The following is a 12,732-nucleotide window of genomic DNA, read 5'->3' on the forward strand; positions in this document are numbered from 1 at the left end:
ATGCTTTAGTATAGCATCAACACTGCCGCAGTGAAAGGTGCATTTTGCCATCACTGGCGAACTGAAGCTCCGCTCCTGAAGGCTGAGTACAATAACCCAGCGAAGCATGGACACCAACGGTTGCCTCCTCTGTCCAAAGTGAATATTCACTCGTGCTGATAACCCCGGCAGATTTTGTGCTTCGATGTACGATTTTTCTTTCAAATGTACACCATGCGCGAGCTATTGTGCTAGATACAGTGCTATACACCTCTGACGAGCCCCTTTTTTTTAAATTAATGGGCTCAAACATCGAGGACTGGGCGTACTGTCCTGTCATTCTATGTGTGTTTGCAGTTGCTATGCTATCACCTGTAGATAGCTGTATATAAACTAGGGCTGAGTCAGGCAGCATTTTTCTTCAGGTATCGGGTTCAGGTAGTTTTCGACGGTTAGCACGGGTACCCGATCGGGCAATGTTTCCATGGTAGCACCACAATGCACCCCTTCCCATATTCACTGGGTAGAGACATGAATTTGTACACGTGCACTGTACCCAACTACCCATGCACACCACTAATGTAAACGAAAGAGAATTCTTTTTTCTCCCTCTCTTCTTCATACCTACAGGTCAGTGGAAATCACCGGGGACAGGTGAACAGTGTTGCCATGGATACAAGTGGGTACGAAGGCCCTCTCCTGAAAGACACCCAGATATAGCCACAGAGTACACTGTAGATGGGCCTACCAGCGGAGCTGCTGGCATCTTGACGTAAATCTCTCCTAGACCCACAAAACCGTTACACTTCGTCAAGCTCTTCCATAAGCAGCTTGTCTCATTCTTGAGAGCGGCGACAATCTGAACATGCTTATGACCGTTGTGTGGACACTTACAGTGAAGGTGGTGCGCCTTCGTGACTGGTGGAAATCATTTCTATCAGTTTGATTAGGCTTCTTTCTTTTTCATTCTTGCAACCCCCGCCCGCTTCAGTTTTATTCATGCCTCTCCCTGAGCTTCCTGCACACACTGCAGCGGTGTAAGTCGTTGTTGAAATGCCGCTTTGTTAGTCACGTGCGTTCCTGTACGATGTTGAGACCCTTGAACTATGTACATGACTGTACATGCATATTATGACTTGGTGTAAATTATTCGCAGTGCTATCAAAACTATTTTTGAAGTTAATAAAATACCGGACACAATTACTTTAGTTTTGAAATAATTGGATCTGCATTCATCTAAACCCTGTTTCCGAGCACAGGAAGCGAGCACGTATCTAAAAATGACCGGTTGCAACCACAACTCCTGGCCCAAGCCAGGCAGGGAGTCTTGAAAGCGACCCGTGATTTCTAACCCACGTGTTACCATGATTGCCATGCCATTGGATTGCCATGACATTGGCGTCTTCCCAAGGTCGCCCACAATCCACATGCATAGTCGGTCAGTGCACTAGTACTAGTACAGTACAGACTTGCTAGTACTAGTACTTAGTAGATCTACCAAGTCGAGTATGCCCCCTTATTTTAATTTTACTCTTACCAGTACTAGTACTAGTGACTAGTACTACTGAGTAGATCTAGATTCAATGACACTTCGCGGGTAAGAGACCACGCGATCACACAGTTGCTCACGTGGTCAACCGTGGTCAGCTGCAGTCTGTAGACTGTGTAGTGTAGCGCCGGCATATGGCATCTCTCAAACTGAGTTCATAATAATTCCTGATTACGCTCTGATATCGAGGGGAGAGTCCAAATCAGGACTCGGCCAGGCCCCTGGCCCTGCCAAAGTGCCATGGCATGATCATACACTGCAGTACTCGCTTATCCATTATTATTGACCATAGACACTACTATGCTTCCAAGTATTACTATTAGTATTACAAGTTGACACCGAGGGCTTTACTTGTCCGTCACCGGTCACCATTCACCAACCAAAAACCTTGCAGAAGAGGTGAGGCAGCGCGTCTGTACTGTGCTGCGCCGATGGTAGCCTGTCAAGTGTCAGCAAACAGACTCAGCTCGTGTCAAGTGCAGTGCATGCTAAAATTATTACAAACAATAAACGCACAGAAGATAGGAGAGATCTAGCCTGGGCACTTTCTGGTGCATGACGGTACACGCACACGCCGAGCTACAAGAGTTCAAAGTCTAGGTAACTTGATCTGCTTCTCTCTAAGTAAGTTAGTTAGTTCTGGTGGAGCTATTCGCTGAGCGGACGAAATGGCCACTATTCGCTCCCCCGCATTCATCGCCCTCCTGGGTTGGTGGCTGTCTGTGCTAACGTATTCGGCAACGGCCGACCAGACGACCTTCGACTGTCCCATGCGACAGCAAATGCTGCAATACGCACACAAGCTGCAGCCTTGGAGAAGCACCCACGCGTTCCAGCAGATTGCAGACGCTCTCAACGGAGCAAAGGAAGCCCAACATTGCAATGTTTCGCTGCCTGATGAGCTGCTGAGTAAGGATGGATATCACAATGGAGACGGACACCCTCGTAACATCCCATTCGTGCCTACTCCCGAATCTGGAAGTCAGTATTACGTAGATACAGTCCACGGTATTGATACTAACAGTGGCACAGCACCCAATCAAGCGTTCAAAACCATCCAGAAAGCCGTAGAGGTATCAAGGGGAAGTTCAGTGGAAAGACCAGTGACAGTACTGCTGCTGGCGGGTACGTACTACATGAGTGATGAAGCGCTAAGTCTTGGATCAGCGGACAATAATCTGTCCTTTCAGAATTACCAGGGAGCAGAGGTTTGGCTGAGTGGAGCCAGACTCATTACACCTGAGTGGAAAGCCTATAACGTGTCACCTGGAGTACAGTGGGATGTTGTTACCAACCTGAACGCCTTCTTTGGTGAGGCGCCCAGCAAAAATCTGGTGAACAATGGCACGTACAGTACCTGGGAGTTGTGTGAAGCTGCATGTCAGAAGAATGGGTCGTGCAACACGTTCATCTGGTGTGCGCAGCACCCAGGTTACGTGAATCAATGTTGGTTCCGGTTTGACCATCAGTGGGCCTTACACGCCGATAAGAATATTGTTAGCGGGCACAAAGTGTTCGGTCCAAATGTCTATGTGGCTGACTTGTCCGGGCTGGGAATCGCCTCCATCAAAGGCCTGCGTGTGAATGGTTCCAGGGCTATTCGTGCACGATTCCCAAACGCGAATCCAGAGGAAGGATTTGGGTCCACCTTGCACCCGAAGTACCTGCCAAACACGCTGCCCGCTGAGCCCGATTACACAGTGGCACCGACCACTCCATTCCGAAACACTTCCGATTCGTATCAGTACTACACGGTGGGTGTGGGTGGACCCTGCTCAGAGTACGATCCACCTGCAAGCTACTGGGCATCTCCGAAGGACGTGGTGCGAGGGCATGGCGTGTACATGCCATCGCATCCATCCGGCTTTGTCGGCGATCCCTCCATGTTCCCCAATATGCCGTACAAGGATCCAACGACCGCCGTTGTTCACTGCTGGCGTACCGCTCACTGGTTCAGCCTTATGTACTCGATCAAGTCTTATGACGAGACCAGCACAAACTTTACTTTTGACAAGGGAGGATTTCAGGGTGCTGAGGGGGATCCCAAGCACGCTGAAATGTATATTGAGAACGTCTTTGAGGAACTCGACTTCCCAATGGAGTGGTTCTATGATGAGCATACACAGATGCTCTACTACTTCCACAATGGCACGGGTGCTCCACCGGCTGATCTAGTGTTTGAGGTTGTTCAAAACCAAGTACTGGTCAATATGACTGGTACGCAACAGCTGCCTGTCAGGAATATCAGCTTCACGGGAATCAACTTTCGAGACACTGCCTACACATACCTAGAGCCCCATGGCGTGCCATCGGGCGGAGACTGGGGACTTCAGCGTACAGGTGCTATATTCTTGGAGGGCACTGAGCACGTCATGTTTGACAGCTGTATCTTTGAGCGGCTTGACGGCATTGGAGTGATGATATCCGGCTACAATCGCTACGCAACCGTAACCAGGTCAGAGTTTGTCTGGATCGGAGACAGTGCCATTGCGTCGTGGGGATACACCAGTGGTGTGCCTAAGGTTCCTGGCGTCGGCTGGGACGGTACGGACGGGAACCACCCTCGCTACAATCAAATCACCTACAACCTAGTTCATGAACTGGGAATCTGGGAGAAGCAATCGTCGTTCTACTTCCAAGCCAAGTCCTGTATGAACAATATCCACGGTAACATTCACTACAACGGTCCACGTGCTGGTGTGAACTTCAATGACGGTTTCGGTGGCGGAAGTAATTTGACAGAGAATGTTCTGTTCAATACTTGTCGCGAGTCCGGAGATCACGGACCGTTCAACAGCTGGGACAGGCAGGTAAGAGAAAGGCACCTACTGTAATCTACAAAATTCCGGCAGCTATTCAGTTTTGGCTATACACACAAGAGAGAGAGAGAGAGAGAGAGAGAGAGGGGGGGGGGGGGAGGGAGTGTGAGAGAATCATATTGGTGATATGAGCGAGAGGGGAGGGGAGGGAGAGGGAGGGAGAGAGAGAGAGAGAGAGAGAGAGAGAGAGAGAGAGAGAGAGAGAGAGAGAGAGAGAGAGAGAGAGAGAGAGAGAGAGAGAGAGAGAGAGAGAGAGAGAGAGAGAGAGAGAGAGAGAGAGAGAGAGAGAGAGAGAGAGAGAGAGAGAGAGAGAGAGAGAGAGAGAGAGAGAGAGAGAGAGGGGGATCTGTGTTGCAACTCCGAGCTTCACGTAGTCACGATCATCAGTCAATTCCAGCCATATTTGGTGCTGACCTAAAACGCCAAGATTAATATGCTGGCAGATGAAATTTTTCACATCGGCTTTGGTGATGTACTAGTATTAACCCCTTATCAAAAATAAATCGCTGCCGGAATGCCGAAAATCGTGAAATGCCAAAATTGTGCGGAGCCGAAATTTTGCTTATTTTTCTCTGGTTAGAGTTGGAAATCGTTTCCATTGCTGGGGTGTACTGCATAATTTGAATGCGCTGTTGCAGATTTTCAACTCTTAGACATTGTTTTCCGACTGTGGATATGAAACATACATTTGACTATGTTGAATCCATCTTGAATAGTCCAAGCCTTGTCCACGGTGACGGCTGGAGACTGGTGGGATATCTTTCTACGAGAATCCAGCATTACATTGCACTATATTGCAGGTGTTTGTGCTTGACTATAGTGTAGAGCATTTTGGCTATGGTGTAAAGCATAGAGTTATACGTCTCTTCGACGCTACGAGGCTATGCAGGTGTTTCACCGCATGTAAAGAGTAATAATTTGTTTGGTCTGCACTGTATACTGTATTATGCCATCCGTGTACATGTACATGTGCTGTAGGTGTTCACCTTTATTCTGGACGAAGCCGGCCAACCAACAACCACCAAGCGTTTTGACAACATTGCCTATAACTACATCCTGGATAACTACGATAGCCAGGAAGGCATCGACAATGATGACGGCTCGGCGTACTACGAAACCCATCACAACGTGTTCGTGTACAGCGGGAATGGGATGAAGAACGACTTCAACGGCCACGACAACCACCATCACAACAACATATACGCGTATGTCGGCCATGGATTTGGAATCTGCGGCCAGCGAGAAGGGCACGTGGACATGTTCTACAACAACACGCTCGTCCAGACGCGAGACGGTGACTATGGTAACCCGGCATGCTCCGGGCCCGGCAAGACCGTCGTCCATGACAACAGTGTGTACACACCGACTGGCAGCGTAACCGAGTGTCGCATGTCGCTGGCAGACTGGCAGAAGCAAGGTAATGACCCGGGCACTACAGCTGCCAAGTACCCAGAGGACAATGTCCTGCTCCATGAGATCAGCACCTTGCTCGAGATCGACTGAACACACACCTCATACAAATCCACCATAATGATCACTATGAAGTGCGCATCGGGTGATAGATAAAATTTCCAATATTAGTTCGTGCAAATGGCCATTGAGATTTTCTCCTTATTTTATGTGTTGCAAATTTACAAGAATTTTGTGATTCAGATGCTTTTCATTCTTCTACGTTTTAAAGTTTGCAGGTTCCATGAGTTCCAGAATTTTTTTTAAATCGGGCTTGAAAGTGCTACGTCACAGCCCGAGTCATGGCAACGCTGGCTTTTGGATGTACTTTGTGTATGGATCCAGGCAAGTTTGGGTGGTGGTCTTCCTTCACACCAGGGTGATTCATTTGGCTGCAGTGGCGGGGCTAGGCCCTCCCGGTCGGGGACCCAACCTTTGCAGAAAAATAACACCTGCATGCATGCGGTACGAAGGGCCTACCAACCAATACTGTAGTTCTCTATGGTCAAAGTGTATCTAAGTATTTGCCCCAGAAGTCGTTATTTGTTGACTTTCCACGTCTTCACTTTCATTGAGCCCTATTGACAGACCGCTCCTCCCTCCATACACGTGTAGTACATGACATACACACACACACACACATACACATACCTACTAGTATTGCCTGTCTAACTGGAAGAAATGGTTGAAAGGATAGGCAAATGTGAAGGGCTACGGATAGACGATTGGAGTCCTGCCAGTGCAAGCGTGCCAGGAAAATGAGAGCTGCCGATGAAATCCCTGGGGTTAAGGAGGTGTTGGAGTTTTCAATAGCTAGAGTCTGAAGAATGGTGTCATGATGGCACGGGACCGACTCAACTCACGAGGGTGATTGAAACGAAGCAGAGGACAGCGATAACGGCGACAGGGAGAATACGCGCAGAGTCGCCCTACTGTGGCGCAGGAAGACGTTCCGGTTCTAAAACATATTATCGTTGGATTGCTCTAGACAACACCTTTGTATTCCTGAGGATGTGATGGATAGGGATATAAACCATTCCCATTGATACTCGTATGTTCTTCTCGTTGCAGGTCCTAGCATGGGAGCCCTACAACCGCTGTTGGCGTGCTGCTAATGGTGTTCTAACTCGGTAGCTGTGCGAATACAAGCCCGGTGTGCATCATCGCCCACGTATGAATACAGGTCTCGACATCTCACTACACGCTGTTACAAGCATGATGGACTAGACAAGCTTGACTGTGGACAGGTGATAATGAGTGGGGTGCAGTCTCCTGGCTTCACAATATCACAGCTCAACTGTCATAGTCTGGAATTGTTTGTGTGGGATGTGGATGTGGAGATGCACACAATGTCACAGAGCGTGTGTGTGTGTGTGTGTGTGTGTGTGTGTGTGTGTGTGTGTGTGTGTGTGTGTGTGTGTGTGTGTGTGTGTGTGTGGTGTGTGTGTGTGTGTGTGTGTGTGTGTGTGTGTGTGTGTGGGTGGGTGGGTGTTGTCGGTATCGTGTTGCACGTCATACCTGTCGTCAAAGTCACTTGTCAGCTGCATCCGTCAGCTGCGCACCTGACCAGGCCCACCCCCCCCCCCCCCCCACACACACACACATGTCGCGTGGAAAGACTATGCTGTCCGAAAAACCCACGCAGTTGCGTGATAACGAGCAAACAGAAGGGCTTTTATGGCCACGATTACCACAGTCCGTGCACTTGTAGCGCTGTGGTTTGCTCCGTCCTTCCCGCTCCGCCTAAAGGAACAAAAACTTACTTGCTGTGTTTATTCCGTCACCCAGAGGTGACAGCAGCAACGTGAGAGCTCACATGCAGTCCAATGTTTAAACGTGACGTTGGTCTGGGTATGGGACACAGATACGATAATACATGCAGTTTCCCTGTTCGCACTGAATCTAGCCTGAATCATAGTGAATGGCGCTGTTCATGCGTGAGTCGTCATGCCAGTGCCTTTTGCCGGCTCGCCCAACATTGGTAAATACCAGAGGAGTAATGTCCACTGTTTAGAGTTTATGCCGGTTCATATTAATTTTTCTTCTCCTTCTAGTTCTCTGGCCCAGTGTTTTCTTTCACCCTTTGCACTCACAGACATGCAGTCAATGATCCCCCCCCCCCCCCCCGGGTAAGGCCAAAGGGTAAGGGAACAAGCAAAAGAAGAATCCAACTGCGCACTGGTCGACCAGGGCATGCCACAGTGTATGGTGCGACTACAGTAGTGACGTCCCTCAGCCTTGCATAGTAACGGGTGTCGTAGAATCTCAGCACTCGTTGTAGTGCTACTGTGTGCTATGCTTGGCAATGTTCACAATGGTTTACTATCACCCCCATTATTGGTTCCCTTGTTACAGCACGTGCACTGCACACATGTAGTGGGCCTGATTCTGAAGTGTGCTTTTATTGTGCGCATACTCGTATCTAATGCCATGGCAAGGATACCGGGCATTGGTCTGCCTGTGTCAGCTAGCTATCAGGCCGTCGTGCACGTGATCAACACTGATCATGCTCCGTCTAGTCTGTTTGGTTGTTTACGAATACGAGTCTACGCCTGCTAGTGTGGGTGGTGGGTGGTGGTTGTACTGGTAGGCAGTGGTAGGCAGTAGTAGGTGGTACATGGTGGAAGGCATGGGGGGACTGCGTCACCAGGAGTCTACTGTCAGTTTATCACTGCACCGCATCCCGGATCAAACTTCTACGTCATGGATCAGCACCGACCATGATGTCGGCCAGTCGCTGTCTTGTGCCGCATAGCCAGCTGAACCGTCATGACATGCATGTAGAGGAGACGGCTCGATACCGGGACGTTTTGACAGCCAAATTTGTATAGACCCAAACCGTTCATCAGCGTTGATTTTTCACTCGAAATATGTTTGTGGAAGGAAACTGGCATGTTGAAGTTTGCTCTGGGGCCAGAGTCAATCGAACTGAGCCACTCCTTTGTGTTGACCCATTGCCTCCAAGTTGCCCAATTTTTCGCTTCAAAAAAGTTCAAATCAGAGGTGGCTCCAAACCGGACACGTTTTAGAGTGCACGTCAAATTTACTCTGGGTCTGAAATTAGGTAATTGCTATCGCTCCACGACGGCCAGTATAGAGTAACAATAAGCCTTGTGTGTGCTTCCATTAGTTTTGATTGGTATGCGGTGCTTTATTGGCGAGAGGCGAGCCGCTGTTTACCTGCGACAAGAAGTTGATTTTTTGAAAGTCGTAAAACTCAAGTCGCAGTGCGAAGCAACACGTCAAAAACTCACCTGCTTGATATGGCGCTTCTGGTCATCGCAGAGCCATGAAATTTTGGCTCGGAGTATAACACAATAGTAGTCTCACTGTGACATATGTTTTCTAATCAAAATACCAAGAGAGAAAGTGAATATTGAGTCCGTTCCGGTTTGCAACCGGTGTCCTATTTGAAACCGTCCCCTCTACATGGACTGCACATCAACTTGACAGAGACTAGCCTGAAGTCCGATCCGGACAAGATCGTGTTGACACCAGAGTAGACGAACACATGTCGCGCGCAGTTACAGCAGTTTTCTCCGTGTTTATGCACCACCCACACACCGACATCGTAACATCGCCCAGATGTTTGCGGTGGAGAATTGGCCAACTTGGCGGGCTGAGCGAGAATAAAAGCGAAGCGGTGATCCTCTCCAAGTCATACCTTCAGAGTCTCAAGAGAAGAGAAAGTAGGAAAAGATTCGCTGCACAGGGCTATAATTATTACAATTTGCTTGAAGCTTGACTTTGGGAAATCCTGAAATACAGATTATTCCTGAAGAGCCATGGCATTTGCCCTCACCTTGTTCGCTGTACTGGCGGTTGTGACGGTAACAGAAGTACTGGGCTTTGCTTCCTATCGCTCACGAATCCCTAACGGATTCGCTGTTCAACATCCCTGTGATGCCAACAAAGTCTGGTCGGGCGTGGGGCACAACAGTGATCAAGGCGGCGACGCTCGCAACCCGTTCGGATTGGACTTCCAGGCGACAGGCCACGCCTGGACCGACAGTCTCTGCCGTGCCGATTCCGATAAGGACGGACTGACCAATGGGCAAGAGTTGGGCGATCCCGACTGCAAGTGGCAGCCTGGGCAATCTGCACAGCGCTCCACCAACATCACGCATCCAGGGTTTGATTCCAGCCGGGTAGACTGTACGCGATTCTTCAAGCGCTGCAAGGCATTCGACGCCCCGGGCGTGAAGTACTTTGACCTACGCGCTGCGAACGGTTCTGAAGACACCATAGTGCCCGCCAAGGAAACTACGTACTATAACATGAACTTCGAGTTGCCTGCAGATCGCCAGTATCATGCAGTTGGATTTGCACCGATCCTGGACAACGTCAACGTTATCCACCACTTCCTCGTCTACAGCTGTGATAGGCCTCGTCCAACCGGCAAAGGCTTCGAGGCGTTCAGCAACCATGAAGACTGCCAGAGACTTGTCTACGGATGGTCATTCGGAATGGGCGATGAGTGCTTCCCCATGGACACTGGAGTCCCATTCGGCGGGAAACATCCACGATATGTTCAACTACAGCTCCACTGGACTAACAGGAACAAGGTTGCCGGCTATCGCGACATGTCCGGTGTTCGAATGTACTACACCAGCAAACCGAGGAAGTACGATCTGGGCTTCATCTCCGTGGGGCAGCTGAATCTCAACATCCCGTCGCAACAGCCGGCTGTGGAGGCGTCCTTCGGCTGTAGCAGCGGCTGCACCAAGACACTACTGGACCAGGGACCCGTGAAGCTTATCACCGGTGCGCCACACATGCACTTCCTGGGAAAGTCCATGCTCGTAGACCTGATCAAGCCCACTGGGCACCGCCAACGGATCCTGAATGACAAAGTTTACAACTATAACGCCCCGGCTACGTACGACTACCCCTCGCCGAACTATATCGACTTGGAGGCTGGCGACAAACTCGTAGGATCGTGCACCTTCAATAGTATGGAGCGGAACGACTCCACATACTGGGGATACGGATCGTATGATGAAATGTGTTTCGGATTCTTTCGATACTACCCCAGTCGCGGAGCTCTGAACTGCTATCAGTACGGCGAGAACGATCTCTGCTACGACACGACAACCGTGGACGGTCCTCGCTGCAGTCTTTTCCATTACTTCGAGAACATTACCGTCACCGTCAACAACGCCATGCACGCGTGCAGTGACGTCATGCATGCCGCCGCCGCCGAACAAGCGAAGCAGGCGCAAGACCAACCGACCGGCAGCGGGGGCACAGCGACTACTCGGAATGCTCGTCCGGTGTGCACGTCTCAGTGCCTGGCGCAAGTGTCACGCATCCTAAAGGCGCACAGAGACCCATGCCAGAAGACCAGGCATCGCAAGGAGTGGAAGCTGCTGGACAGCCTCGTGTCGCAGAGGACATCCACCCTGGATGACGTGGTCAGCCATTGCCAAACAGTCGGTATGGTTGAGGAGGAGGTACAACAGCTGAACAGTGGTTCTAGCACCCTCCTCACGAGCTGTCCACTGTTTATCATAATGGCATCACTCCGCTTGTTGATTGTCTAGCACTATGATCTAAACCCTGGACTAGTTCACTGAAAAGTGTTGTTTGAGGAAGTCTTATTTCTTCCATGTTGCTACTTGATGATTCTAACGTTATCGGCATTATGCTGTTTTCACTTGTCTCTCGTTTCTTCAGCTACATGTACGTTACATCATTGGTGCGTTTGTCTTCTGTCCACATGGTCAGCGGAACCTCTCCGTAATATGATGGGCGTTGACGTACAATGCATATCCCTTGAAGCTACATGTGGCGTTATACTGCTATGAGTATGCCCGTGTGAGCTATATCTTTCCATACATCCCTTCATTATTTGCAACATAACTAATGGTCATCTGAAACTTCTTCTTGATTTCCGTCGTAATAATTTGTTTCCATCCAAGCACGCAGTGGCCTAAGGATTCGCTTCTGCTTCAAATTCTATTCGGTCTTCGATTATTATTCATGCACCGATCACGCTGACTAAGTTATCGGATTTGTATAAATACCAGCTTTTGTTCTGGGAGAACAATATTGTCAGAAACCACCAAGATTGAAGTGTACATGGCTCAGTTGCTACACTTATGGTCAGGGGTGGTCTTGAAGACAGGCGTGGGATGTGACCATGGTGACTTGCCACCAGCGAAACGTACTCATTAAATTTTGGTTGTTCAACTGTTGAGTGTTGTGTTTCTCAAGTGCTATAATTATATTATTATGACTCTAGACAGTTGTCAAAAAGCCTACGGAGACGGTCCTAAGGCTGCATAGTGTTCTATGACCAGTGGACAGAGCCAGTAATACAATGATCACACCGCAATTTCACAACCAAGTTCTTTTCCGCCGTTACTCAGAGTTTCGTGTGAAACACTCATCAGACAGCATGACCAAGACTAGCATTCACTAGAATATATACGGAGGGTCTTGAGAAAAGAGGGCAGAGGTGATGGAGTTACAACATTTCAATAGCGCGAGGAAAAGGATGTGGCAAAAATTGGCGTCATTATAAAAGAAAAAAGATGTTATGTTACATAAAATTTTCACGGTTCGCGTGAGACTCGACTGGAAGCCGGGCTTTCCGCATCCGTAGGAACGCCACCACCCTTCAAGGATCAAGGCGCAGATGCAGCTCCTAATTACCTAAAGCGGTGGGAGGTGAGTAGATCAGCTCACCAGCAAGTGGTCAAAGACCGAAAATCCCATGTTATGTTACATACCAAAGGGTTAAAAGTACACGGCTGTATAGGGTATAGAGCCATAGGGTAGAGGAATAGTGCGATGCTATACATGTAGCACACACACTACTCTATAGAATCTGATAGTATAGTGCTCAATTACATGGCAACACAGCAGTACAGGTTATGACTGACACTCTATATTTATGAGTCTAATCCGACTGGATCCTATTGAGTCGACTTG

General features: G+C 49.1%; 3 protein-coding genes across 3 annotated transcripts in view; all 3 read left to right on the forward strand.

Moving 5' to 3' along the window:
* Positions 1–1,182, forward strand: part of LOC135809983 (usherin-like) — a 42,265-nt gene extending 41,083 nt beyond the window's left edge. The window contains exon 30 of the mRNA XM_065323435.1: positions 610–1,182. Coding sequence (XP_065179507.1) covers positions 610–699 — 90 coding nt within the window. The 3' untranslated portion in view covers positions 700–1,182. The remainder of the gene's footprint in view (positions 1–609) is intronic.
* Positions 1,183–2,097: 915 nt separating this feature from the next.
* LOC135809984 (uncharacterized) lies at positions 2,098–6,136 on the forward strand. Its single transcript, XM_065323436.1, has 2 exons — positions 2,098–4,338; positions 5,326–6,136. The coding sequence occupies exons 1-2, from the start codon at positions 2,197–2,199 to the stop codon at positions 5,848–5,850; spliced, it is 2,667 nt and encodes an 888-aa protein (XP_065179508.1). The 5' UTR covers positions 2,098–2,196; the 3' UTR covers positions 5,851–6,136.
* A 3,335-nt stretch (positions 6,137–9,471) lies between these two features.
* On the forward strand, positions 9,472–11,871 carry LOC135809985 (DBH-like monooxygenase protein 2). The gene has a single exon (XM_065323437.1). It carries the CDS (start codon positions 9,582–9,584, stop codon positions 11,337–11,339), a length of 1,758 nt encoding a protein of 585 aa, XP_065179509.1. The 5' UTR covers positions 9,472–9,581; the 3' UTR covers positions 11,340–11,871.
* Positions 11,872–12,732: the final 861 nt, after the last annotated feature.

The sequence above is a fragment of the Sycon ciliatum genome, chromosome 2 (genome assembly GCF_964019385.1).
Source record: "Sycon ciliatum chromosome 2, ocSycCili1.1, whole genome shotgun sequence".
NCBI classification, from domain to species: domain Eukaryota; kingdom Metazoa; phylum Porifera; class Calcarea; order Leucosolenida; family Sycettidae; genus Sycon; species Sycon ciliatum.